General features: G+C 45.1%; 11 protein-coding genes across 11 annotated transcripts; 7 read left to right on the forward strand and 4 right to left on the reverse strand.

The window, feature by feature from the left end:
- Nucleotides 1-4,728: 4,728 nt before the first annotated feature.
- Nucleotides 4,729-7,380, forward strand: SERLADRAFT_468348 (uncharacterized protein; the record flags this gene model as incomplete). The annotated part of the gene is made up of 15 exons (XM_007318636.1): nucleotides 4,729-4,863; nucleotides 4,945-5,045; nucleotides 5,106-5,241; nucleotides 5,304-5,401; nucleotides 5,457-5,565; nucleotides 5,624-5,696; nucleotides 5,746-5,966; nucleotides 6,022-6,088; nucleotides 6,152-6,350; nucleotides 6,409-6,575; nucleotides 6,632-6,733; nucleotides 6,801-6,811; nucleotides 6,878-6,902; nucleotides 6,959-6,970; nucleotides 7,037-7,380. The coding sequence occupies 15 exons, from the start codon at nucleotides 4,740-4,742 to the stop codon at nucleotides 7,209-7,211; spliced, it is 1,620 nt and encodes a 539-aa protein (XP_007318698.1).
- A 497-nt stretch (nucleotides 7,381-7,877) lies between these two features.
- Nucleotides 7,878-10,015, reverse strand: SERLADRAFT_438301 (uncharacterized protein; the record flags this gene model as incomplete). The annotated part of the gene is made up of 10 exons (XM_007318637.1): nucleotides 7,878-8,157; nucleotides 8,224-8,402; nucleotides 8,456-8,511; nucleotides 8,567-8,891; nucleotides 8,943-9,199; nucleotides 9,254-9,284; nucleotides 9,349-9,537; nucleotides 9,594-9,662; nucleotides 9,715-9,945; nucleotides 10,001-10,015. The coding sequence occupies 10 exons, from the start codon at nucleotides 10,013-10,015 to the stop codon at nucleotides 7,878-7,880; spliced, it is 1,632 nt and encodes a 543-aa protein (XP_007318699.1).
- Nucleotides 10,016-10,464: 449 nt separating this feature from the next.
- SERLADRAFT_449444 (uncharacterized protein) lies at nucleotides 10,465-11,026 on the forward strand (the record flags this gene model as incomplete). The annotated part of the gene is made up of 2 exons (XM_007318638.1): nucleotides 10,465-10,787; nucleotides 10,855-11,026. One exon carries the CDS (start codon nucleotides 10,554-10,556, stop codon nucleotides 10,719-10,721), a length of 168 nt encoding a protein of 55 aa, XP_007318700.1.
- Nucleotides 11,027-11,457: 431 nt separating this feature from the next.
- SERLADRAFT_449445 (uncharacterized protein) lies at nucleotides 11,458-12,091 on the reverse strand (the record flags this gene model as incomplete). The annotated part of the gene is made up of 3 exons (XM_007318639.1): nucleotides 11,458-11,590; nucleotides 11,699-11,766; nucleotides 11,823-12,091. One exon carries the CDS (start codon nucleotides 12,089-12,091, stop codon nucleotides 11,891-11,893), a length of 201 nt encoding a protein of 66 aa, XP_007318701.1.
- A 299-nt stretch (nucleotides 12,092-12,390) lies between these two features.
- Nucleotides 12,391-14,150, forward strand: SERLADRAFT_468354 (uncharacterized protein; the record flags this gene model as incomplete). The annotated part of the gene is made up of 6 exons (XM_007318640.1): nucleotides 12,391-12,676; nucleotides 12,750-12,979; nucleotides 13,126-13,324; nucleotides 13,392-13,544; nucleotides 13,647-13,806; nucleotides 13,890-14,150. The coding sequence occupies 5 exons, from the start codon at nucleotides 12,617-12,619 to the stop codon at nucleotides 13,779-13,781; spliced, it is 777 nt and encodes a 258-aa protein (XP_007318702.1).
- A 412-nt stretch (nucleotides 14,151-14,562) lies between these two features.
- Nucleotides 14,563-16,060, forward strand: SERLADRAFT_468361 (uncharacterized protein; the record flags this gene model as incomplete). The annotated part of the gene is made up of 5 exons (XM_007318641.1): nucleotides 14,563-14,812; nucleotides 14,869-15,064; nucleotides 15,122-15,311; nucleotides 15,363-15,501; nucleotides 15,612-16,060. 5 exons carry the CDS (start codon nucleotides 14,740-14,742, stop codon nucleotides 15,953-15,955), a joined length of 942 nt encoding a protein of 313 aa, XP_007318703.1.
- A 632-nt stretch (nucleotides 16,061-16,692) lies between these two features.
- Nucleotides 16,693-17,286, forward strand: SERLADRAFT_390334 (uncharacterized protein; the record flags this gene model as incomplete). Its single annotated transcript, XM_007318642.1, has 4 exons — nucleotides 16,693-16,829; nucleotides 16,883-17,083; nucleotides 17,135-17,161; nucleotides 17,221-17,286. The coding sequence occupies 2 exons, from the start codon at nucleotides 16,714-16,716 to the stop codon at nucleotides 17,058-17,060; spliced, it is 294 nt and encodes a 97-aa protein (XP_007318704.1).
- Nucleotides 17,287-17,435: 149 nt separating this feature from the next.
- On the reverse strand, nucleotides 17,436-17,803 carry SERLADRAFT_468362 (uncharacterized protein; the record flags this gene model as incomplete). The annotated part of the gene is made up of 1 exon (XM_007318643.1): nucleotides 17,436-17,803. One exon carries the CDS (start codon nucleotides 17,683-17,685, stop codon nucleotides 17,497-17,499), a length of 189 nt encoding a protein of 62 aa, XP_007318705.1.
- A 513-nt stretch (nucleotides 17,804-18,316) lies between these two features.
- SERLADRAFT_438304 (uncharacterized protein) lies at nucleotides 18,317-18,693 on the reverse strand (the record flags this gene model as incomplete). The annotated part of the gene is made up of 4 exons (XM_007318644.1): nucleotides 18,317-18,337; nucleotides 18,393-18,419; nucleotides 18,469-18,573; nucleotides 18,601-18,693. 4 exons carry the CDS (start codon nucleotides 18,691-18,693, stop codon nucleotides 18,317-18,319), a joined length of 246 nt encoding a protein of 81 aa, XP_007318706.1.
- A 1,474-nt stretch (nucleotides 18,694-20,167) lies between these two features.
- On the forward strand, nucleotides 20,168-22,702 carry SERLADRAFT_356230 (uncharacterized protein; the record flags this gene model as incomplete). The annotated part of the gene is made up of 15 exons (XM_007318645.1): nucleotides 20,168-20,275; nucleotides 20,340-20,475; nucleotides 20,529-20,626; nucleotides 20,683-20,791; nucleotides 20,847-20,919; nucleotides 20,967-21,187; nucleotides 21,242-21,308; nucleotides 21,373-21,571; nucleotides 21,630-21,796; nucleotides 21,855-21,956; nucleotides 22,027-22,037; nucleotides 22,104-22,128; nucleotides 22,191-22,202; nucleotides 22,273-22,489; nucleotides 22,560-22,702. The coding sequence occupies 14 exons, from the start codon at nucleotides 20,183-20,185 to the stop codon at nucleotides 22,445-22,447; spliced, it is 1,488 nt and encodes a 495-aa protein (XP_007318707.1).
- A 1,613-nt stretch (nucleotides 22,703-24,315) lies between these two features.
- Nucleotides 24,316-24,786, forward strand: SERLADRAFT_438307 (uncharacterized protein; the record flags this gene model as incomplete). The annotated part of the gene is made up of 1 exon (XM_007318646.1): nucleotides 24,316-24,786. The coding sequence occupies one exon, from the start codon at nucleotides 24,316-24,318 to the stop codon at nucleotides 24,784-24,786; it is 471 nt and encodes a 156-aa protein (XP_007318708.1).
- Between the last annotated feature and the right edge of the window lie 2,622 nt (nucleotides 24,787-27,408).

Below are 27,408 nucleotides of genomic sequence, written 5' to 3' on the forward strand. Positions count from 1 at the left end.
CAGCAGGTGAGAGACTTGTACTAATAATAGAAGATTGTCACGTGTGGTCAGGAACCGTATCCTCATGATGAGGTACGATTCTAGATAAGGCGTTATTAGTATTACCAGGCTTTACTGGGGGTTGGAGCTGGTTGGCGAGATGCCTACTACCAGTCCCTACCCAGTGTGCTGGCTGGCTGGGAGCGATGCCCAGTCTCTGATCTGTGATATAAAATGGTAACGATGGTTAAGAAAGCCTGTGAGGGCTATGAGAAGTAGAACGGCAAACGATACCTCTAGCCCTAGAGCCAGAGGCGTAATGGGAAAAGCGTTCGAGAACCAAGACATAGCGAAGATAAGGAAATAATAAAATGGTCCTTACAGGCGCAAAGCCATAATGATTGGCTACACACATGGAAAGCAAGCCTACCAACTCCTAGACACTGAAAAACGGACTGTGTTTTCCAGTCGGCATGTCATATTCAATGAACCCGGAAAGGTACAAAAGGATGACACTGCTCCCTGGAACACAGACACTAGCACAGATCAGTGGGAGGGACTCATTCCAGAGAATGCTCACTATCCAGACCAAAAAACATTGGAGGAGGATGATCCTGACCCTCGGATCCGAGATCCAAATGAATTGCAAATGGAACCACATCTCCAAGGAGATGTTCCACAAGCAATGGAACCATATCAGCATGAAGATATTCCAAGAGCAGTGGGGCAATACCTCCGTGGAGACGTTCCGAGAGCAGTGGGAGCACCTGATCAGCTAAGACACCCTCCACAATAGTCTCTACAACCAAGACCTGAACACTGGCCATCTTCAGAACGGAAAGCCAAAGTAGAGTTACAGGCAGTGGGAGGACAGCCCCTCAACATACAGCCAGCTGATGTGGAAAAAGTCCGAATACAGCTAGACAGCCTGTCCATTGGATCAGCTTCTGGAAGGCATACAACACCTCCAAGGAGTCATCCAACACCTCCGAGAAGTGATTCAACACCTTCAGGAGTGAGTGGGGCAACAAATACACAAATGTGTCTACTCCGTGGAGTACCTGCACAAGTTCCTAAAAGAGCAGTCATGCCTGCTGAAGTCCTAGGAGTGCGCAGAAGCAGTCGCCAGACCCGTCCTGCAGACAAAAACCGGGATTATCAAAGGACTCTAGATGAGGAACAGTCTCGAAAAGAGCAGCATGACAACTCCATGGAGAAACCTAACACTCCTGAGGTTCATGAAGAAACATCTGATACAGAGAAAACATTCTTTGCTAGAATAGCAAGTACCGGTCCATCTAACACAGACCTTCCAAGGACACTAAAGGAAGCCTTATCACATCCGGGTGGAGAATTATGGAAGTCTGCCTTGGAGGAGGAACTCCTAAGTCTCAATACTAATGCAGTATATGACACTGTTCCACTTCCAAAGGGAGTAAAACCCATCACATCAAAACCTGTGTTCCGGATCAAGTTTGATCAAAACGGAAACATTGAGAGATACAAACTCCGGATTGTTGCACGAGGTTTTACTCAAAGGGAGGGGATTGATTACCAGGAGGTTTTTGCTCCGGTTGCAAACTTAGAGTCAATCCGAATTATTCTAGCCCTGGCAGCAAAGTACGACCTAGGACTTGATCAAATGGATGTATCCACAGCTTATCTCAATGGAGAACTTGAAGAAGAACTGTACATGCTTCCTCCAGGGGGTGTTCCTATCCAACCTGGATACTGCTGGAGATTGAAGAAATCCATCTATGGGTTAAAACAAGCTGGTCGTACATGGAACAAAACTTTTGATTGCAAGCTCCAGGAGCTCGGTTTCACAAGACTAAATGCAGAAACATGTCTCTATGTATTCCTGGACAACAAACAAATATGCTTTGTTGTTGTCTATGTAGATGACCTCCTCCTAGGAGCTTCATCCCGAAAATTCATGGATATCACAAAAGCCAAACTCGAATCCATATTCAAAATGCGGGACCTTGGAGAAGCAAAATACATCCTCGGAATAGAAATCCAATGTGATCGTTCAAACAAAACAATATCCCTATTGCAACGCCAATACATTGACACAGTCCTGGAGTGTACTGGAATGAAGAACTGCAAACCAGTATGGACACCAATGGCCCATGGATCAAAACTCCTTGCAAATGCTCCAGGGGAAGATATTGTGCAACACGAGATGCATATTGAAGGGCGTCAAGTGTCATACCTCTCAATTGTAGGCTCCCTCATGTATGCCATGCTCGGAACCCGCCCAGACATTGCCTACGTTGTTGGAATACTAAGCAGGCATAGCTCAGCTCCAAGGAGCCATCACTGGGAAGCTGCAAAATGTGTCCTCCGATATCTGAAAGCAACCAGGAACATGGAACTACGATATGATGGCACAGATGTCTCCATGGACATGGATTTCTATGGATATTCAGATGCAGATTGGTCTGGAGACCCAGACACGTCTCGATCAACATCAGGGTTTGTCTTTATCACTATCCGAGGAGCAATCTCCTGGACAAGCAAAAGACAAAGCATGGTAGCTTTATCCTCCACGGAGTCAGAGTACATTGGATTGAGCAATGCTGGACAACACCTTGCATGGCTTCGGACATTTTTTGAAGAAATTGGACATGCTCAAAATGGACCTACAACATTGCACTGTGACAATCAAGCAGCTATCATTCTTACACAAGATCCACAGTTCCGTGCTCGCACAAAACACATTCAACGGAAATATCATTTTATCCGAGATGATTTAGTATCAAAGGGAGAGGCAGTAATCAGATACGTTCCTACAGGAGATATGGTTGCAGACATTCTCACTAAACCCCTCACTCATGAAAAACACTGGAAATTATCTAAAGCTATGGGACTACGGTTGCACCCGAGTGGGAGTGACAAAACCGGATAAACCCGGTCTCTGCCAAAGCAGCCATTGTTCTCCATGGAGCATAGCCACCACTCCATGGAGTAACCATTGTTCTCCTAGGAGTCATTATACTGTAGCGAGTAGCACCTCCAACTATAAGTAGTAGGGGGTTTAGTATAGGAATACCTCAGTCGTTTCTATAGCCTCTCGGGCAGCGGCTGAGGTATGTTACATTACATTTATTAGAGATCACCTTAAACTAACATCTATTGTAGTTTCACTTAGGTTTATTAAGACTCACTTCAGACCTTTCTACACAGTCTGAAGTGAGTATCTGACAGTCTTTTGCAACTATGCCATTTACTAAATAAGCACCTACAAATTTATCTTACCATAGGTACATACTCCCAAATATTTAGACCTTTCTACACAGTCTGAATTTATATTACCATAACTTCATCATTGTTCTCATTTCTCCAGACACTTTGAGGCCCCAATTAGCTCAGTAAGTATCTGGCATTGCAGGGGCCTATCTATTGATGTGTCCTAGAGAGAAATTGCAATATTTACAGCACAAGATCTGGTCAAATCTGGCCATCTTTCCCTCCAAATTCACACTTCTGGAGTTCAAGAATGTAGTGTCAGATCTGTCATTGTCACTACAGATAAGCTATTCAATAAATTATTGCTTATTTTTCTACATAGGCAGCTAGAAAACTAAAAATTATATCTACTGGTCAGGTTCCAACGGTCTCAAGCTCAACAACTTGTGAGTTATTCAACTTCTCCCCAGACCAATTGCACCTATTGTCCAAGCGATAGTATTTTCAGGATATAAGCTGGGCTTAAATAAGCCAATGCCCGCAGTGTATATACGGACTCTGAATCTGTAACCGTGGGACCCATCTGAGCAAACAGTTTGGATGATCGCCATTGGCACTCTTTCCTTTTCCTACAATATTTTAACGTAGTCCGTCCATGCCATCAGTACCGTCACTGTAACTAAGAGGTATCAGAGCAGTCTTCAAGTTCGAATACACGATGGGGGATAGTACTTCTGTAGGGCATCTCAAATGTATTGCGGCTTTTTCGTTATTCCAGTGGGCCTATCAATTATAGAAACACTTGCCGTAGGTGAAATAGACGGAGAGTCAGCGGGCATATATGGCTGCGGGTACGTGTACAGTATGACTCGCAAAACAATACTTTACAGCATGACGTTCTCAGCAGGCCTTCGAGAATGAATGTCATTTCCCTTTCTGGAGTATTGTCGCCGGTTTAGAACACGAAGGTACCATTGGCCCATCTTTCTCTAGATGACCCATTTTTGCATTTTCATACAGCAACTGACCTATTCTAGGCTTTTGAATGAATGTTACGAATCCCGAACTGCTCTCTAAAGCCCATTTGATTCTACGCGACTTCCACCATGGGAAACGTCGCTCGGGCCGATCCTTCTTCTCCCCAATCACGAAACGCCATTGGGGCAGTAGTACAACTGTCTCTGGCTGTTGCTTTTACTTCTCTGGAAGTGCATGAATCACTACTGAATCCCGACGGTGACCGGGATATTGACCAGTAATGGCTTAGGCATCTACTACTTCTTCCACTTCAGAGCTGCTAATACATCACCCATCGGTATAGGACTAGATTGCCCTCCCTAAGGTGTCTCGCAATTTCCTGGCTATCTGGATAACGGGCCGTCGTTCGATACCAGCATAACGCCCAGCCACTTTCTCATGTAAAACGGCTCCGAGGCTTCTGAAGATAAACCTTCCGAGAGAGCTCTCCTATTCCCCCGACGGATGAAAGCAGCCCGTCGGAAAAAAAAACGAACATAAGTACTCGATGACTGAAACTACGCTAGAACCTTCATTTCCGTACAAACAGAATGAGCGTTATTTCTTGGTCTTTCTTGAGCTTGCTTGTGCTGCTTGCAGTGACGGCACGCTATCGCGTGCGGCGCCGCTCCATCAAGGACATTCGAGGTCCCGCTTCGCCCTCCCGATTATTAGGTTCGTTTCGTATCATTGTAGATCTTGTTGGCTTCTCGTGCTTTTGGACTGACGAGGCTTGGACGGGTGTGTCGTTTATAGGTAATGAAATGCAGATCCGTTACCAAGAGCAAATAGGAGACCTTGAATTCCAGTGGGCTCGCCAGTACGGCCCCACGTGGCGCACACAGGGGTGCTTTGGTGTATGTCCACATATCTTATTATGCTGTGAATGCATATTAACGTTCTCCAACGTGAATCAGGAGGATGTGTTGTGGACAGCAGATCCGAAGACTCTTCAGTACATCTTCCATACCTCTGGCTATCGATTCCCGAAGACCAAGATGTTGGAGCAATCTGCTAAGAATATCATGGGTCGAGGTATTGTCGCGGTCCAAGGTATATTGTCCTATTGGTATTGTTTCTTGTAAGCGGTATTAAGGGAACTCTTCTGGGCTCAGGCGAAGTTCACCAGCGTCAGAGGAAAATTATGACCCCAGCCTTTTCAGCAGGACAGTTGCGCACATTCCTACCTAACTTTAGACAATCAGCTTCTCGCGTAAGATGCTCTTTGCTAGCGTTTCTTGTTAACGTATATCTTATTTCTCCATCAGTTATCTCGCAAATGGAAGGATCAGATAGAATCAAGCCCGTCTCCTGATAGTGCTATCATCAATATTCCTCAAATGATGGCTAGAATGACATTAGATGTTATTGGTGAAGGTGACTACGTTTTTGCTACACTCTGTTGAGAGTACATGCTGATACTTTCTATCATTAGTTGCCTTCGACTATCGATTCGGAGCTTTAGACGACCAGGAAAATGAACTTGCAGTTGTCTTTAAGAATCTCTTGTAAGTCTCTCTTCTCTCGGTATATATCGTATCTACATCGCATTTTTAGTTTGGATTCTGTGCTCCATCCACCTGTGTGGGATGTATTGTTCAAGGCCACGTGGTCCTATATTCCCAACTCAATCCTGCACTACGTCAGGCATATTCCAACAAGGGAGTACAGCCGTTTCAAAGATTTCCTGGACACCTCCTTCCGAATTGGAAAGGGTCTCGTAGACCAGAAAGCTTCTGGAACTGAGAAGGGTAGTAAAGATATCATGAGCATCTTAGGTAAGCGGCATTCATCGGGCGATCGCAGCTTGATGTAATTGATATTTTTCATCAGTGCAATCCAATATCGCTGAGGATGCCAAGAAACGGATAAATGAGGATGAAATGCTTTCCCAAATAGCGTGATTATTCAGTTGGATTACTTGGCCAGTGACTTTGCGGCTGAACACAGTGGCTTAATCTAGGACACTTCTTTTGGCTGGTCACGAGACAACTGCCAATACTCTTGTCTGGACCCTTTATGAACTAGCCAGGCATCCAGAAGACCAGCAAAAGGTCCGCGAGGAAATAGCGGCCGTTCGTAAGGAGGTGGAGGCTCGTGGAGATGAAGACTTTGTGCCTAGTGACTTTGACTCGATGCCTTTCATGAATGCCGTCCTCAAGGTTAGTGCAAGAACAGTGTTAATTGTGTGGAAGACAAGTCTCAAAATGATATTTCCAGGAAAGTCTGCGCTTGCATCCTATTGTTGCCGCACTATTCCGGGAAGCGGCCGGCGAAGACGTTCTCCCTCTTTCTGAGCCACTTGAAACTGTGTCAGGTAAAATGATAGACCAGATTCCCATCAGCAAGGGTCAGACGATCAATGTCTCTGTCTGTGCTTACAATCGGTGAGTGTCGTTGCGTTCTTCTGGCACCAAGGCCATCTTAACGGAAATGGTGACAGACTACCAAGTGTATGGGGAGAAGATGCAGATAGCTGGAACCCTAACAGATTCCTGAACAGTGACAAGGAGGGGCGGACGTCCGTCGGGGTGTTCGCAAACTTGTGCGTCTTCTCGTCCGGTTTCATCACTATTGCACTCTTCTCACGAGGTTTTGTTCGCAATTTGTAGAATGACTTTTTGTGAGTGATGCATTATATATATATTGTGTAGGCACGATCTAAATGCTCGTTGGATATCCTCATTAGCTGCCGGCATACGTGCTTGCATCGGGTGAGTTTCTTCCTGTCAGTACCATGCCTCTATGCTGACAATCTCCATCGATACAGATGGCGCTTTGCGTACGCATCCTTCGTTCATGATTATCTTGGTAAAACCACTAATCACACCTATCCTTGAATATACAGATTACTCGAACTGCAAGCTGTACTCTCTGAGCTCGTCGAGACGTTCGTGTTCCAATATCCTGAGGAGATGGAGATCATACGACTCAACGCGGGAATCATGGCGCCTATTATGAAAGGCAAGCTTGAGGCGGGAATACAGCTACCTCTCCAAGTCTCGCTCGCGCATGGAGCATGAGTGCTAGCGACTCAACACAGAGAACTGTAGCTGCGGTCGGATGATCTATGTCTTTTGTTGTATTTTGAAAACACCCCCCTCAATGTATTTTCTCGTATTTTGTACATATATGGTGACGTGGAATGTGACATGGATGCTGTAATATCAAGTTATTTGTTTTCAACAAATCTTTGCTTGCAGAGGAGTGTGTTTGTTGTCTGAGTGGTATACGGATTTTTCCAAAATTCCACATGGCTTTATGCACTGGCTCATGGTAGTATTCGACACAAACATCTGTCATCTGAAGGAAGGCCATTATTCACAGCATCTAGGCAGATCTAAGGAATACCAGATGATTAATGAACATCGATGAACCTTAATTATAATGGGCTGTGAGGGCGCTGCTTTTGACACTGTCACGAAGCAGAATAGATCAAGGATACAACTACTGGGGCTAGCCCAATATACACAATAAACACAGGTAAAAAAAAACACTAGTCCAAATGTCAGTTAAATGCAAATAATAATGATACCAGCTGCAAAGCAGAATAAGTAGCGAGATATGAGACGGAACTATACATTGAATATGCTGACACCAAGTTCAACGCCACACGGAATGTGTTCGAACAACTAAAAATCCAAGTCCAGCACAAATTGAGCATATTCACGTATGTATTCGTGATTGCTCTACAGGCCAAGGTCCACGAGTTCTTGCAGAGAGAGAAGTCCTGCTGTCAAGTTGATATGCTCACACATTAAGCGCAAGTAATTCGAACAGCGTCGGTGGTGGTAGTCGACGAGAAACGGTTTGTAGATGTCCAGTTTTCTCTGCAGGCAAACGAGATGAGGTAGGATGAGGGGGTATAATCGATTTGAAAGGAGAAGGTGTGATTCGTTTGAGACGAATGTTTGCGTGAGACAGTCTTCGAGACTCTCACGAAGGTCATCAGGGGTGCCTTTGAGCTCTCTGAGCACGGGAAAAAAACAAGATGAATAATTATTTAGTAACCCATGAATTGGATGCAAAGCTTACCTGACATCGATACGAAGAGCTTCACATATACCAAGTACGGTATACATTGCATCAGCCCAGCCCACATAAGCGTCGCTCACTTCAGCCTTTGGCATGTCTTGCTTCGTCCATAATACAAAAGCCTTGACTAGTTTGTTGAGGGCGAACATTGCATCGCCTAAGGCGCCCACCAATACAGACTGGAAAAACACATGAATAACGCGAAGTGTATGTAATGGTAAAAAATGCTCACTTGCATTTCTTCCCGGTTTAAGGAAGACAAGGCAGACGAGAGTGTGTCGGATATATCTAGGAGGAATCAGTAATCCTTCAAAGTCATGAAATTATGATGCAGGGCACACACCTGTAGCGATATCACTTCTGATCGCGATATTATCCAGTTGGAGAAGGGATGCAGACGTATAACGTGAAGAACCAGGAGTAGTTGTATCGTTCTGTAATACAAGTGCTTTGAAGGGCTTGGGAAGGGAATCATGATAAAACCTCTGTATGGCTAAGGAAGCAACCACAACACTAGGACGATGTTCAGGCGAAGACCAGCATCTGTTGATAAAGGCCCAGTGGGTATCGTCAATGGAGGGCCGTCGAGGTTTATGACCCATGAAAAGAAGAAGGAGTACACGTTGCTCTTGTCTCAGGTAGTAGTAAGGAATTTTACCGGAAAGTACCTTTAAGTAAGTCAGGACGATAGACGAAAGATCCATGAAGATTAGCCGCACCTGAAGAGCAACGCTACCCAGAGAGTATATATCACTCTCGGTCGTGGCTTTGGGTACATTGTCGTCTTCGGATATCTTGAAGAGCTCTGGCGCAGCCCAACGAACTGCACCACCGACAGAGGATGTGAGGTATGATGTTCCTTCGAGTTCTAGCATGATGTTTGATAGGCCAAAATCAGATAACCGGGGTTTGTGCCTGTGATCGAAGAGTATGTTCGATCCTGAGAGGTCGCCATGGATGACTCCAGAGCTGTGCACTAGTATTTATGTAATGAGATAATGAAGCAGGGTCCTTCACAGAAAAAACTTACAATACATTAAGCCTGCGACGATCTCGAAAAGCTGAAAACGAGACCGCAGTATAAGCATGCCACGTTGCTGAGCCGACGAGAAGTATAAAACTGACAATGCGTAACCGATCTGATAAGAAGAGCCTGGCATCATGGGTTTCCAGGTAATGATTTAGAGTGCCGTGTTCGGCCCATGGACAGACGAGGGCAGGATGAGGGCCACCGAAGCCATATGCCACGCCAAGTAGGGGAAGAATGTTGTCGTCATTGAGGCATTTCCATACTCGGACTTCTCGGCGAATTCGCTGTAAACCACCTCAATAAAAAAAATTGAGTGAAAATGGACGTAAACTAGACCGACTTTGAGCTGTTTCTCTTTAGCTTTCTCACTGTCAAGCAAATTCGGAGGTTTGAGGACTTTGATTGCCACCTGGGTGAGGCATACAGTCAGATGGGAGTGGCACCGAACTTTACAGACGCACCCTCTCGATTCTCGCCCCCGATGTCAGTTCGCCTTCATATACATAAGCATACCCACCGTATGCTGATGGGTCAATGCGTCTGCGTAAAATATACCTCGTGAGGTCGGGTGGCTCACCACGCGCCCCGGGCGTAATACGCGCTGCAGCACAATCTTGGCTGCGTGATGGAAGAAAATTCAGAGGTCGGATTAAGGGGGTACGGAAAGTGAGTACCCGAAGACTGGATATAATCTGAGTGAGGGAAAAGTCAAAAAGTTTATACACTGCGGACAAGAGGTTCACGTACCTGTCTCTGCTGCATGGAATTAGGTCGTATGAGGACCTTTGATATGAGAGACAAGATAGAATCAATGCAGCGTTCCAGCAGGTTTAGCTGGAAATGGCTGCTCCTCGCTCTATCTTGGTGGGGATACGTGATCAGTAGGAGAACAACATTAGCGACCTCCAGACCGGTCGGACGTGACTGGGAGAACGAAAGGAAAAGGGACTGCGTGCATTATAACGCAAGAAACCTCGAGGGAAGGGTGCGTATACCTTGCGTGGGCCATGAAGATCATATGTGCCGTATAATATTCTGGATGAAGACAATATCAATGGTGTGAATACATGAAAATAAGGTAGTGCACAATTGAATCAACGTACAAGAACCGCGTTTAGGGTTAGGGCTTATTCAATCAAACCCCATATTTTATTATTTTTTATTCTGATCCGCTCATTTTAGAGTCCGGGGCCGACTCGACTTCCATCCATGGGACCGAAGGACTCGCAACGAATACGAATAAACATCCCTTCGATATTCACAACCTGTTCGAACTTCCCCCCACATCTTGGCTCATCAAATGATCCACATCAATACGAACGATAACGAAACTTACTATCACCACTTTAAGTCCAACTTGAAGGAACTCAAGGCGGGGTGGACATTGCACACCCTTGACACGATGCTGCTTACGCTCATTGTCTCTATTGGCTGCATGGAAAATGGGGGCAATGGTAATGTGAGCTAAATACTAAGGATTGATGGCGAGGAAACGGGGCACGTTACCTGGGTGAAAGTTTAGGGTCGTCTGCAGGTACGATTTACAGCTCGAGTCTCGTGGTCATTCCATTTGTTTACTGAATCATCAACTCCACATGAAGAGCCCATCTTCTTCTTGCAGTCGAATCCTTGAAAAGAAAGCCATCTCATTCAAGACCGCACTGCATCGCACACAGTATGTTTTCAGTTCACAGATGCCCTCGACACGTCTAGAGGTATTAGACTCACAGAATATACACATCTACCAAATCCACGACCAGGCCAAGTCCAGCCCCTATGTGGGTATTCGCTTGTTGGGAGTCATCTCTATCGGTGTACAATAACCATGGCGACCTTGCCGTATAGGCTTAGAAGCATGGCATCGCACACGCTATTTTCTTTTCAAAATATCTATGAGGTATTAGACTCACAGAGTACACGCATCTACAATTCTACAAACAGGCCAAGTCCAGAATCTATTTGGGTGTTCGCTTGTTGAGCTTGTCATCTCTATTAATGTACATTACTCACCCACGACAGGGTATCGAACATTTCTAACCGTGATATGGTACAGCATGTTTGGGTGATGAGATGGACTCAGCCTGGAATACCGTGTTCTACACCAAAAGCCTGATCATAAATAAGGCGTCTTCAGAGAGCTCACGACCGTCCAGATTCATTCACATCGTGGCGATGACACGACTGATAGGAATTGCAGAGGGCATGCAAAACGCCAAACCGTGAACTCGGAAAAATATTGGATCTATCACAAGCAGTGGTGGAGTATACGGGGGTAAGGTGGGTAGGGATGGCGCATTGATCCACATAGCTTGGTGAGTGGCCACTTTTTTTAAATTTCTATTTAGAGACAATAACAAGGTTGATATAATGTGGTATCGGGCATTATAGCAGGAGACCGAAGTCAGGTTCAGTTTGGTGGTTAACGTTCATTGCTCAGGGGCTCACCATTTTATTCCGCTCGCAATCTTCCGTGCCCCACACGCTGACAAAATTACTGCGTATCTGCTTATATTCTTCAACGAGTTTGTGTAAGCATTCCTTCAAACAATATTCAAATTTCAATCGGTACATGGTTGCGCTCCAATGTAAGTTCCGGTCCACCTGTATGCATGAATGAATTATGCTGACTGGTGCTCCTTATCTCACTAGTATTTTCTTGACCTTTGGTTCTCGAGGCGACAAGTAGCTCGTACCGCCGTACCAGCACAGCAAGCCTGTCAACGCTGTATCTGTTCGAACTTTAGTCAGAATGTTGTCAGTCGTCTTGGTGGCACCACATGCACCCACGTCGGGGCTATGATTCGCACGAACCGGTTTGGTTTCGGGAATACTAATCATGACAGATCACACTCGGATGATGATCGCAGGGGTGATAGTATGATAAAGAGGCCTAATTTCTACTTAGACCTTTGTATTTTATTTCTTGCAAGGACAGACAATTAAGGAAATTGTCGAGCCTTCTGATGGGCATTATCTGAGGGTATTTATTGACCGGGACAGGAAGGCGCTGCCCTGATTACGTTATGAGGCATTTCAATGGACCGGAATTGTGACCGAATTTGGTACGAGCGATGGTGTCACAGTGACGTGCTTACAGAGATGTCACGGATATATTGCTAATGACTGTGTTTCCCGCCGCCGATTTGCAGAAACAGCGGATGCTCTCCATATTACACACCTTAACCCTCCAATAAGTCAGCAGCAACACTAACAACAACACGCTCCCGTCCCTTCCTTCTACTCCCTCATAGTCTTTCTTTCCCTTATCCTGTTCCTCATTCCCGGTCCTCGCTGCTTAAAGTTGTCATTCCTACAGTATCAGGTCTTTTGATACAGACATCTTCAGGTGCTACACCCAGCACAATGACCTCTCCTCCCCCTCACCCTCAAAGGCTCATCAAAATTATCGTTATCTCAGATTATGTCAGTTCTTTTCCTTCTGTCTGATCTCTTATTTATCCGCCTCACTCGCTTAACCCATCCTATATCGTCTTAGATCTGTGCATTTTGCTACATCGGTAACAAGGAGCTGCGTGATGCTATCGAACAGTGTTCAGATCTCCCCGTGAAGTTTGACGTCGAGTTCCGGCCTTTCACTCTCGTGCACTGTCCAGAAGGCAAACCTATCCCACGCAAGGCCTATCTTGAGAAGAAGTTTGGCCCGGAGCAGGCAGATATGTCCTGGAAAGTCGTCGGGTCGATGGCGCAGGCAGCCGGGCTCAAGATGTGAGTCGTCCCTCTCCTTTGCTGCCGTCTTTGTGGGAGAATCCCCTTACTTTGCGAGCGCTTTGCAAGCGCTGGTTGCATGGCTGTGCTGCAGGTACCTTGATGGGAGATGGGTGCTGACTTTTTTTGTTTCCCGTTGTTTGTAGCAAAGACGAAGGACTCATGTGTCAATCTGCAAACGCCCACCGTCTTTCAGTCAAAGCGTACCAGACGGGCGGACAGGAAATGCAGCAGAAGGTTGTAGCAACGCTCTTTGAGGCCAGCTTCGTGGAGAGTCAAGATCTTAGTAACCTGGATATCCTGGCAGACCTGGCGGCAAAGGCGGAGCTGATGGACCGGGAACAGGTAACGTGGCTAATAGGCTATATATAATGCAGTCGTTTTGATAACAAGGTTTTTCGTTTTTTGACAGGCAGTGGAGTTCCTTCAATCAGACGAATGTAAAGAGGACGTAGAGAAGATGATTGCGGCGGCCAAAGCTAATGGTGTTATTGGGGTTCCGTTCATAATCATAAATGGGAAGTGGGCGCTAAACGGCGTCCAGTCAACCCAGTGTTACATACAGGTGAGCAAACAGCGATTTTTTACTTTCCTATCAAATTCTTCTATGGATCTGCCTTGCTTGTGTCAACGCTGTCTCATCAACGCCACAACTCTTCATTTTTAGATCTTCCGGAAATTGGCGAAGTGTACGGAATTATGCTGTACACACTCCTCTCCGACCGTACCATCTGCTGCTCCTGGTAAACTTTTACAAAAGGTCGCCGCCCCATCAGCTGTAGTCGATACTGCAGAATCATAACGGTTTTTCACCCATTTTATCTCCGGTGCGTTTGCATTGTCTGCTATAGTGTATATTGACATTCAATCGTTTGTGGTATGGTGACTATCGATTTTGTCTCTACACCAGGTTGCTGAGGTCGCCCTATTTTCCCTCATATAAACTCTATCCTCCGAGCTCGTCAAGTTTGAGCTTCACTGTCTTTGATTCGTCTCTTTGTTATCTAGTGGGCTGCGTCAGGCTGCCTACCACTGCTATGCTGGGTGGATGTACTTTTGGCCTACCAACATTGTCATCATCACGCCCACGTTGCGTTCATGTCTGTTTAGCTGTTTCTTATACATTGTTTTTTTATTCGCATATCAGTCCACCCGTTGATCAACCACTGTCTGACTCTCACGCAAGCGTGTTTTCATTCAGAGCCGCCACCGCCGCCACCAAGCCTGTCATACGACAAGTATCTTTTTTTGGTCTCATAGCTGATAGACCGTTATTCATTGCTCTCGCGTACTTGAGTCTCTATACGATTGTTTCTCTCCGCTGCTTGTGAATTTTTTACATGATTCTGTGGGAAGGACTCGGACTGTCGGCACAGGGCCCATATATCGCAGTCTTACAGTCATGGTTGCGCCATCCGACCTGCGATGAGATTTCCCACGGTGTTCCACTTTCTTCCTTCTCTGTGACGGCGCAATAGATGTGTCAGCATGACGTCGATCACTGAAAGCGTGCGGCAGCCTGTCTCAGACCAGCCGATTTGGAGCAGGGAAAACGCGTCAAAGGTCCAAGACGTCCAAGATGAGGGAGAAACGTGTTCAGATTTTACCATATTGTCGCAGCACCGTAGAACTACCACTCACCAGACACGCCTCTTTTTCCCCGTGCCCTCATACCGTTTAAATATCCTAGACATCACCAACAAGCTCTCTAATAAACAATTGGACAAAGACATACCATAGTACACCAGTAGTTAGCCAATATGATAATCCCTCTCCACCGACAACATTGGGCCTACGTTTGGATTCCAGTATTTGGTGCTTTCATTTGGTTTGGTGAGTTCATATACTTGTGTCCGCCACTAAGATCTACTGAACCATGAGGTCAACAGGCACTCTGTTGGCAATGCTCATCACCTATCTCGCCCAGGGCCGCCCGCAGTATGTCACTCAGCAGGGAAAAGTTGCCTACATATCCGACGTTGGCGCCTCCTTCCTGAAACCACTCTTCGTAGTCTGCTGCTGCATCACAGGCACCTCTTTCTTTCTCTCCCTTTGCGTCGAGAGATGGCTCAGACATTCTGGAAGGTATGTTGATCCGTCGCCGTATGAAAGAATGCAACTTATGCTGTGAGTGGCGCGCAGACTTATTCCAGATATGCGTCGACGTGAAAGAACGCTGGGTATTCTTGCCATCATAGGGTCCTTCATCGGCATGTGGGGTCTCATCCTGCTTTCGGGCTTTGATACAAAGCGCTATCCAAGCCTACATAGAGCATTTTTGTTGGTTTTCATGATTGGTGTCGCCCTTAGCGCCATTTTTACAATCACGGAGGTAGGCATGTATCGAGTATCCAAAGTAGCCGTTCCTGATGTTGCGAAACAGTATCGATGGATCAGCAAAGACTTCATAGAGATCCGCAAATTGAAACACGCGTACATCGCCAAAGCCTTAATCGCGGGCATCCTTATTTTGCTTGCTATTGCTTTTGGAATAACTCTTTATTATGTCCCAGATGTAGGAGGTGCGTTTTGGCTTTACCTTGATAGGAAGTTAGTACTGATATCACCCGTCATCTTCACATTCCCATTCCTCACCTCTTCCCTGGTGTCGCATTCATTCAAACCCAAACAGCCATTCTTGAATGGACCATTTCATTTGGCTTCACGCTATACCTCCTCACATACTACTACGACTTACGGATGGCAAAAGGCATAGAAAAGGGACAATATAACAAGAATATGCTAGCGATGGGGCCTACCACAAATGGGCCGGGTACAGCACAAGGAGAGGTACCGGTATACGGGAATGGCGGAGGCACGTTTAGCCCTACGGAAGGCTACAGGAATGGCTTCGGGAATGGAGATGGAAGCCTCAATGGAAATCACCCCTTAAGAAATGATGCCGTAAATGCTGGGATTAGCAATGGCACAGGGTATGGAGCGAACATGCAGGGCCCTGGCATGCGTCAACTATAAGATTTGCTGAAGGAAGGACTAGACTCTGCGACAGGACTTACTGACTTGTTTAATACTTACGTAGCATGATCATACTGAATATTGAGACTTTTCATTGGATCCAAAGAATGGGCATTCTGGGGGTAGATTTGGATAACGATTGCGAAGCTCAAATCTCTAGAGGACTATAAAAGCTGCTTGAAGCTGTTTCTGGTTATTTGGTGACGCGAAACGCGTTCGCTCGTTTATGATTGCCATACCCCAGAGACAAAATGACAAGCCGGGTAATCCAATGCGGCTTGGCAGTGATACTACGGCGTTCGGTCATGCAGACTCTTGCAAGTTGACGCATATCCATATCGATAACGAACATTAGCATGATGATCGACCGCTCTATACTGGGAAGAAAGAAGTTTAATTTCCAAAATGTAAGGCAGAGAAGCATTTGACATACTGTCGACGCAGTCCTCTGGGGTAAGGAAGATAAGAGTCAGTGCTGTACAGAGCTAAGCTCCACACGCCCAGGATATCACCGACACCATGCCTTCTATCTCCATTCAAGAATACACAGACAAGGCAATCTTGTCACGGTAAAACTTCATTGTACTGGTTTTGTAAGCCGCACTATCGACCTGTTTCTGGTCGAGTTATTCTTTCCATTCCAGATGGTAACTGACAGCCCATCCATTCGTGGAGACTTCGCCGGTACTAAATAGCACCTAGACTCAAGGGTCACAGTTGAATTTTCAACATCGTGTGCCCGAGAGGAGTCATATGACATGGACGAAGACCGTGGCTGGCAGGGAGATATAGGAGCTAACGACGCGCATTCATGCATATTCATCAAGGACCCTCATGGTGATATCGATGGTCTGCGAGAAACAGGCATTCAAGGCTACGCCAGTCAAGGCTGATGACGTAGAAGGAGTATAAGCGTAGGGAACTCACAATCGGTATTCGCATATGGAGACTGGTGGGACATGCTGAGAGTAATACGTTGACGGGAGGGAAGATATTGGAATGGATTGCGGTGATGTACCATATTATATATGGCCAGCTAGGATGCCATTGTGTCAGCCACCACGCACGACCAACTCACATTCCAAATGCATTCCATGCGCCATAGCCGCACTGTTTATGCTGTTCTATCTTCATGATCGAGCCTGAGCGCTTGAAATATAGTCTGTCCTAATGACTTACATAGCCTGGTACGCAAAGTTGATAGTACTATATGGCAATTTGGGGGGAGATTATCGCGCTATCCCGAATAAAATAAATTTACTTACTTCATGAGTTTAGAAAATGCTCTGGGTGATAGTGAGCCCATTTGCTCAGCGAGCCAAAACATACGGCGCGTAGCGTTACGCCAAAATGAAGAGGTCAAGGGATACCGCAACCACCACACTTGCCTGGAAAGGCAGTGTGACTCATGACTGTGACTGGCCCGTGCGCGCACCCCTTCTCAAGGTATATAAGCCGCGCGCGAACAAGATGAATCCTTACCACTCTGGCCTTTTGGCTTAGATCAAGTGTAGTATCTGTTCTTAATAGTTTAACCACTATTATGGAGGCACCGCCTCCATTCTTTGGTTATCTAATTTTTGCCGCCCTTGTCCTCTTGTGCTCTGCTTGCAACACGAGGGGCGTGATGACCTTGCTACTGCACTTACTGGCTTGCGTCGTCGGGGGATCTCTTTTTGACCCTTATTCTCTTTGTTCTGCTTTCTAATGCTTGTCAATTGACATGTCATGGGGTCGGACAAAAATAATATGTGTCTTCTCTTTTTTCTGGTTTGATTTTCACTTTATGTAGCTCTAAGTTCGTAAATTTTCAGGCATGACAATGATCAATGAAATGACCTGACTCATCAGATTCAGCTGTATAATGTTTTCCTGTCAACTGGAACATGGAAAGCTTGCAGTCTCAGTGAGGCATTTATCAAGTTCAATTCGGCTGCTTACAACGATAAACCATATGCTTACGGCATGACAGCTTCAATGAAGGCAGATTTAGAGTCGAGCAAGAGCAGCACAGATGCGGTGTATATTGTTATGAGCGTTAAGGCCCAGTCGGAAACGACAATATTTAGGCTGATAGAAAATGATTGTCACCGAATATACCATTCTGTATCTATCTAAATACCAGAATGACCCTTTCAATCCTTAGAATATTATTACCAGCTATTGTAGAATATTTACACTGAATATATTGTTTTGAATCATTGTCTTTCTTTGATTTCAGGACCATTCAGACTCAAAGCAATTGAAAACGAAAGCTATTGATTTATTGGGAAGCATCAAAAACATATGAAAACGAAACACAACAAATTACAGCAATTTACTCGAAAACGAAATAAAATGATATCTGCCGAACCAAAATGATTATGCCTTTGCATTGAGTTTCTAGAATCAAAATAGTATAATATTAGTACTAGCAGACCAATAATGTGATACTCACCATAATAGCAGCATCTGAAGCGTATTTCTAAAATAAGGGTTAGCAAATATACAGAGAATATGAGAAACAACCTTACCCGTTGCAAATCCTCCAGGAGGTCCTTGTAGAAGATGTTGAAGTCCACCTTGTGTCCAGTGGGATAATCTTGAACCCCATTTCTAGTTCGCAAGTTCCTGAAGACCTGCAGAAGAGTCAGTTAAATTTATACATAGGGCCTTGCCGTAAAAAGTTCATGGTGGTACTGGGATGGAGGTGGTATGAGGACAAGGAGATGTAGTGTGTCGTGCTGGGGCGGCAACATTTTGGGGAACTGGTCACATGACCAGGATTCCATCCAGACTGTCGTCGAGACACCGAGACAAGTTGAAGTCGAGTTCACGATCAGATCAGAGTCAAAGTCCAGAATCTCAATCGTTTTCAATCGTGAGAAATTTTTGATTATATCAGTGTGTTTGTTTGGCAATCATACATTCACTGAGATTCAGTCTAATTCTAATTCTGTCGTGTCGTTTTTGACTGGGGTTAAGGGTTAGAGTGATAGCGCAGAGGCGTGACATAGACAAAAGTGGAGAAGTAGCATTGAGGCACAACAGCTTGCCAACTCATCGGAATCAAGGTCAATGAAAACTACTAACTTGAATATGATGTTACATGGTTGATCAGGTCCTCAATTTGGTCTGTTTCTGCAGTGATTCTATGGCCATTTTCAAGAGCGGATTTCTCTGGCAGTCCAGGTTCACCACACCGGGAGGTAGTACTCTTCGATGGCTATCGAATGTGATGTTCTTCGTCATTCTACTTGTCCTCAAATTAGACACACTTGCCGTAGATGAAATGGGTGAGGAGTCAGCGGAGATACATTACTGCGGGTACGTGTACAGCATGACATGTAGAAAAGGATCTATACCACAATGTTCTGATCAAGCCTTCGAGAATAGAAGTGGTTCGCTGCCTTCCACGCAGGTTTTCTAATAGCAAAATTACGGTCAACATAATCCCCCTTCTAGATGTATTACAGTTTGCTTTCATAATCTACAGCTGACCTTCATCAGGCTTTGTAGCGAACCCCGGTCCACCCTTTAAACCCGTTTGTTCCTACAGTAACCAATGAGGCACATCATTTTGGCCAATCCTCGACACTTTGCACAACTTTTGGTCCTAACCCAAACCGTCAAACCATTGGGCGGTAGCAAACCTGCCTGTCCATAGCTCTTCTTCTCTGACGATGATATGAAAGTGCATTCCCGATGGCCGGGATAATGTCTGTTAGGAAGGACTCAAAAGTATGTGCTTCTCTTCTTTCAGGCTGTTGAAACATCACCCACCGGTATATGGTATGCAAATACCTCTTAGTAACTCCCTTTGCGATATCTTGACTGACTATCTGGACTTACAAATGGCCTTCTTCGATACGAACATCACGGTGAACCAGTGGAACAACTTTACTCAGGTTCGATGTTTCTCATGTATACGGCTCCGTGAGCTTTTTGACAACAGTTAAACCTGAGAAGTTCTCCTATCTCCGATGGATGAGAGTATTCCGTCGGTAAAAATGAAGATAAATACCAGAAAGTCTGCACTGATTTTCGTTCTGCACAGACAGAATGAGCGTCATATCTTGGTCCATCTTGAGCGTAATTGTACTGCTTGCAGTGACTGCACGCTACCGTGTGCGGCGTCGGTCCATCAAGGACATTCGAGGACCCGCTTCGCCCTCTCGATTATTAGGTTCGTTTCGTGTTCTTGCGGTATCAAGTGCTATTGGGACTACAATATTTTTAGGTAATGAAATGCAATTTCGCCACGAAGAGGAAATTGGCGGTGTGCAATTCCAATGGGCTCGCCAGTATGGTGCCGCTTGGCGTACGCAAGGATGCTTTGGAGTATGTTCATATGTTACTCCTTGTGCTAATGCATATTAACATCGAAGTCTTCGACAAAAATCAGGAGGATGTGTTGTGGATAACAGACCCAAAGGCTCTTCAGTATATCTTCCATACATCTGGATATCGGTTCCCGAAGACCAAGGCAATAGATCAATTTACAAAAACTTTCACGGGCCGAGGGATGGTTGCGGTTGAAGGTATGTTGCCTTGTTACTTCTCATAGATGACACTGACGGTATATTTTAATCAGGCGATGTTCACCAGCGCCAGAGGAAGATCTTGAGTCCTGCCTTTTCTGCAGGGCAATTGCGTACATTCCTACCAATATTTAGACAGCTAGCTTCTCGCGTAAGAGGCTCTTCATATTGCGTTTCCATCTCTTACGTCGTTTTCCCTTGCATCAGCTAAGTCAGAATTGGAAGGACAAACTGGAGGCCAGCATGTCTTACAAAAGTGCTGTCATCAACGTCCCTCAAATGCTGGCCAGTATGACATTAGATGTTATCGGTGAAGGTGGACGAAAACTTCTTGTGTCCTGTTGAGCGCATGCTCATATTCCTATCATCAGCTGCTTTTGACTATCAATTTGGAGCGCTAGGCGACCAAAAGAATGAGCTTGCACGTGTCTTTCAGAATCTCTTGTAGGTCTCTCTTCTCCTGGTATATTTTATGTTTACAGATTTTCCAGTGTCGATTCTGTGCTTCATCCGCCTGCATGGGATGTATTGTTCAAGGCTACGTGGCGCTACATTCCTGATCCCATCTTGCACTACGTTAGGCACTTGCCGACGAGGGAGTACAGCCGCTTCAAATTGTTCCTGGAAACCGCTTTCCGCGTTGGACAGGACCTCGTAGACCAGAAAGCGTCCTCCACGGAAAAGGGTGGTAAAGATATCATAAGCATCTTGGGTAAGCAACATCTTGTTCTAACATTGCAGCTGAACGTAAAGTATTTTTCATTAGTGCAATCCAGTATTACTGACGATGTCAAGAAGCATTTAAGCAATGATGAGATGCTTTCCCAAATAGCGTGATTATCCAGTTGAAACATCTAACCGAACTAATTTGTGGCTGAGCGCCTTCGTTCATTCTAGGACATTCCTTTTGGCTGGTCACGATACAACCGCCAATACTCTTACCTGGACGCTATATGAACTATCCAAGAGACCAGAAGATCAAAAGAAGATACGCGACGAAATCGTGGCTGCTCGCAAGGAGATGGAAGCGCGTGGAGATGAAGACTTCGTCCCTAGTGATTTCGACTCAATGCTCTTTATGAACGCCGTCATCAAGGTCAGTGCAAGTGCAGTGTTATCGAGATCCAAAGAAATTGCTGAGAATGATAATCCAGGAGAGTCTGCGGTTACATCCCATTATTCCCATGCTCTTCCGGGAAGCAGCCAGTGAGGATGTTATCCCCCTTTCTCAGCCGATCGAGACTGCGTCAGGTAAAGTCATCAATCAAGTTCCTGTTAGCAAGGGTCAAGTCATCAATATCTCTATCTGCGCATACAACCGGTGAGTAGCATCATACTCTCCTGTACTAAGGTTGTATTTTTATCTAAAATGACTACAGACTACAGAGTGTTTGGGGCGAAGATGCAGATAGTTGGAACCCAAATAGATTCCTGGACGATAACAAGGAGAGACAGACATCCGTTGGGGTTTTCGCGAACTTGTGCGTGTTCAAAATTCCATTTGGTCTCATCACTATATCATTCTCATGACATTTTGTTCACAATTTCCAGAATGACCTTTTGTGAGTAATACATTATATTTATATTGCGTAGCAATGAGCTAAATGCCTGATGCGCGTTTTGAATAGCTGCCGGCATACGTGCTTGTATCGGGTGAGTCCACACGCAGTCTGTACCGTTCCCAAATTGTGCTGATAATCTTACCTCCATCGTAGATGGCGCTTTGCGTATGTACCTTCCCTCACGATGGTCTCAGCAGACCCACATATTAATCTCACCTGTTCTTGGTGTATACAGAGTGCTCGAGATGCAAGCTGTTCTCACAGAGCTTATCGAGATGTTCGAGTTTAAATATCCTGAGGGATTGGACGTTGTGCGGCTCAACTCGGGAATCATGTCACCCGCCATCAGAGGGAAGGTGGAGATGGGGGTACAGCTGCCTCTGCATGTCTCGCTCGTACATGGAGCCTGAATGTATTTGTGCTACCCGACGTGATGGGCCCCAATTGTACCTGTATGATCTATATCTCTCTATCAAATGTTGAAAATCACCTGTTGACAAGTGTTTATGGGTGTCAAACCAGTCAAGTCGAGTTATTACCAAGTGGATCCATGTTCACGTTCATCATGATTCAGACACATCTGTTAATCAATCTGGAAGGGCGGCAACAGGTATTTTTGTGGATAGGATCAAGATCGCTTGAAAAAAAAAAGTGCTACACTGCTCGCGGAATATGCTGCTCAGACGGATCTGGCAGAGCCTCCTTCCTAGCTTTGGTGTAGTTCGTGTTTATTCTTCATCACACAGCCCGTGGCCAGGCGGTTCCCAGAAGCATCCAGGTTTTTTGACGAATAATTCGGATGAGACGATTGTAGGAATTAGATGAAATCGTTCGGATTTGATCTAGCAGGACAATAAGCTCAGACTTCGAGAGAAGATCTGATATATTCAGAATAATGTACCTAGCAAGACAATAAGCTGAAAATGAGGTATAAGCTAAGTACTCATAGGTTTAACATAAAAGTATCTCACCTCAGACTTCGAGAGAAGATCTGAGGTGTCTGCCTGACGACGACAGCATATATAAATGAAGACGGAACCAGAAAAAAATGATGCGGTATATTGGGTGCACGGGCCACCCCAACTACTGGACTTCCCCAGTTTGGCGCCTGCGCCACTCCTTATCCATGCAGCACGCCGTACGACGCTTGTGCGTTTCGTATACTTCCAACACTCCCCCTCAAGCCGTACGGAGTCCGAGTGCACTTGCAAAGTGCTTGACCTTGGCCGAAGGCAAAGCTTTTGTGAGTAGGTCCGCTGTCATGTCTTCAGTTGGGCAATAGTTGATCTCGATTTTTCCATCTTCGATAGCGTGTCGGATAAAATGGTAACGAATGTCGATGTGCTTCGTTCGAGCGTGATACTGACCATCTTTGGCCAATGCAATTGCAGATTGATTGTCACAACGTAGATCAGTTGGAGGTAAGTCTTCTCTGAATAATTCGCTGATGAACATTCACATCCACAGGATTTCTTTTGTTGCATGGGTAGCCACAACATATTCAGCTTCCATTGTGGACAACGCAACAATTTCTTGTTGCTTTGAATACCATGAAATGGCACCGCCATCAAGCATCATGGCGTAGCCTGATATGGCTTGTCTTGTTTCATGACAAAACCGGATAAACCTGGTCTCTGCCAAAGCAGCCATTGTTCTCCATGGAGCATAGCCACCACTCCATGGAGTAACCATTGTTCTCCTACTCCTAGGAGTCATTATACCTTAGCGAGCAGCACCTCCGACTATAAGTAGTAGGGGGTTTAGTATAGGAATACCTCAGTCGTTTCTATAGCCTCTCAGGCAGCGGCTGAGGTATGTTACATTACATTTATTAGAGATCACCTTAAACTAACATCTATTGTAGTTTCACTTAGGTATATAATAAAGTCGTTTCTATAGCCTCTTTCTATAGCCTCTCAGGCAGCGGCTGAGTTTCACTTAGTTTTATTATTTCATTCATGTGTTGGAATGATGAGCTCAAGGGATACAGTGCAAGCGTGCACAAAGGACGAGCACCTAGAAATGAAAGTCAGCACAAGGTAGAGTTGGAGTGATGCGACACTCACCAATATATATCCATCAAAAAATTTATACTTCTGTTTTCCCTTATAAGCCGTATGCTGCCACGTACACACCTCAGAGTCCCTCATTAACTCTGAGGTGAGATAGTGTTTTGAGCCCCGACAACAACGTCAACAGCAAGGAGTCCCTCGGTGTACCGAAACTCGAGCCCGATGGCTCCAACTGGTCAATATACAAAACATGACTTGAGTGGGCTATGGCAGACAAAGATTGTGTTGAACACTTACTTGGTTTGGCCCCGAAACCCACTCCGACCTTATTGCCAAGAACCACACAGACTGCTGCACAAGCTGGAACAACTCCAGCCATTCCCGCGACAACTACAGGGTTGAATCAAACCGACCAGGAAGCATTGAATGCCTGGCTAAAGAAAGAGTTCTGCGCACGAAACATATTAGGCCAAACAATACCTGATTCTACGCTGCGCAAAGTCTTACATAAAGACACTGTCGCCGAAATGTGGCAGCTGATCGTTCAAGAGAACGAAAACAAGACCAAATTAGTCCAGGCCGAACTGAGAGATTGGTTAGCTGCGCTACAATGCCCAGAAAAAGGCAATATGCGCACCCATATTGACAAGCTCAGAGACATGTGGGAGCAGCTGAGTGCTGCCGGGGTACACTTTAGCGACAAAGAGAAATTGTCAAGGGTTTCGGTTGAGGAGTAAAGCGGGTAAATCAAGTAATAGAAAACTAAGGAACTATATATGAATAGGTAAGGCTTTATATCGCTAACCGTCCGTTCCTCAGACCGAAAGGAGAATAGATGAAAAGTGGTCTGAGGAATAAATTGTCCAATAAGAAAAAAGGAACAACTATCGTACAACTTTGAATGATTAATCAGCAGGTGAGAGAATTGTACTAATAATAGGTGTTTGTCACGCGTGTTCAGGAACCGTATCCTCACGATGAGGTACAATTCTGATCAAAGCGTTTATTAGTATATCCAGGCCTTGATGGGGCTTAGAGCTGGTTGGCGAGATACCTACTACCAGTCCCTACCCATTGTGCTGGCTGGCTAGGGGTGATACCCAGTCTCTGATCTGTGATATAAAGTGGTAGCGATGGTTAAGAAAGCCTGTGAGGGCTATGAGAAGTAAGATAGCAAATGATACCTCTAGCCCTAGAGCCAGAGGTGTAATGGGAAAAGTGTTTGAGAACCAAGACATAGAGAAGATAAGAAAATGGTAAAATGGTCCTTACAGATAAGTGCGGAGATTTATAGCCATATTGAAAAGTGTAGTCCTATCACAGTAGCCAGGTCACCAATGAGGGTGCACTGCAACTCGGGTATCTCTTATGTGGCCGATTACCCTGTGTACTTCTGTATATTTGGCTTTGAAGTTCTGATGCAAAGCCCAATAAGGGCTGTTCAAGCTGTTGGCAGCCTTAGCTATAGAATGAGCTTGCCAAAACCTCCTGCCATCTAAGCCGAGTAACTTGCACAGGCCTGCCAATATAAATCAATGAGAAGAAGATTGGGTTTTGAAGAATATATTTCTCTATAAAGAATCCAACCTGAAAGGTGTTGGAAGTTATATTTTCATACATAAACACTAACCACATTATAGTAGCACAGCCACCTTCCTTAGATAGCATTACCTGTTTTAGATAGTAGAATACTAATCTTGACCCAGGCTCCTCCACAGCCACTGTTTTGAGAGAGGAGGACTTAATCCTAGAGCCACAAAATAATGATGAGATTAGATATGATTAGATATGATAAGATAATAATTCAAAGTCAGCACAACTTTATTCTCTCTCTCCACAGCGGCTGCAAATTAACATTTGTAAACAAAAACTTGTCACAGTCACAGTGATGAGCCTCGACGTCGGCTACCATCGGACATCAAAAATCAATTGCAGACTGATTAATCATGTCAAGCATGAGCCAATATAGGCAAGTAAGTTCATGATAATCTCAGTGCCCCACTCTATCAGTCTGAAATTGATCATGTACCCCCACATCACTGATCGAGCAATTATCACTCTGTGAAGTGCCGCCTTCTGATCTGATTATCTCACTTCTTCAAGATGACCAATATGACAGTCATTCAGTGGTTATAGACTTAGTAGCACACAAGGCACGGTGTCGATGATGAGAACTGTTGTTAGAAAACCACACACAAAACAAACTAACACACAATCCTCCCAGATTCCACGGAACTTGTTTATGGGCTTTGCCTCCTAGAACAGTGGAGTGGTCTGGTTGTTCGTGGGGTGGTACATATAAAGATCCTTCAAAGTAAAACCCAGAGGTGTATGAGTGTGGGTTTTGAGGAGGAGGGATAGTTGAATTTATAGAAAGATAGGGGGTTTGTGGTGAGTATAGACGAGCACTACCTTGCTAATTGTAGCACAAGGTAGGTTTGAGAACAACGAGGATGACGAGGTGACGAGGTTCCCAGTGATAGCAGGCTCCTGACGCACAAACTGTAGTGCTCAGAAGGACTCTAATCGAAGGGGATGACAATCACTTTCAAAAGTGACGAGTGACGATGACAGCAGTTAACAGTGGTAGAAGTGGGAAGTGTTGTGACCACACTGGATCACAAGTAGCAGTAAGAAGTGGACTTAAGATTAGAGAAGAAGTCTGGAATCGAGTTCTTGTTGTTTTTTTTTTAAGGTAGAATACAGGGGTTTATATAGTAAAAGAGAAGTAGGCTATGCACAGTATAGCTGTGCAAAAAGAATGAGAAAGAATATGAAGGAAGGAATGTACGCTGACGAATCCTGCGTAGGTAGTACAGGATAAGATTGTCAAAAAAAGAAAAGAAAGGGATAGAACAATAAATGCTGTGAGTAATATCACAGGTTTGTACAGCCATAAAGTAAAGTCCAATAGCAAAAAGAGAGCAGGAAAATCATGATGTCATGGGAAGATGCAGTAAAAAAAGAGCAAGGCAAAACACTATCAGTATCAACACAGTTCCTTTATTGTCAGTCAGGCATTCTAAAAAAATATGTGTCCATAAAAATGATTCAAAAATCAAAAATAATCGCACTGTAAATGAATGTTCTGCTGAAAAAAAAGAAACTGGAGCCACCGGTCCACCACCTAGTCCAAATCTGACAGTTCCATGGCCTTACCAATGGACTGGTTGTGTTGGACCACCTGATCAAACGAGGGAGGGAGAGGAGTAGTTCCAATTTGGAACAAGTGAGTCCCAGGCAGCGTGTGGTAGGTGTAGCTGTAGCGAAGACGATGGACAAATGATAAGTGTACCCAAGTGAATGGGACAGCGATGAACATGGGCGACGCAAGGGGATGAACCTTCTCCAGCTCAAAA

This window comes from Serpula lacrymans (assembly GCF_000218685.1).
Source record: "Serpula lacrymans var. lacrymans S7.9 unplaced genomic scaffold SERLAscaffold_7, whole genome shotgun sequence".
NCBI lineage: Eukaryota > Fungi > Basidiomycota > Agaricomycetes > Boletales > Serpulaceae > Serpula > Serpula lacrymans.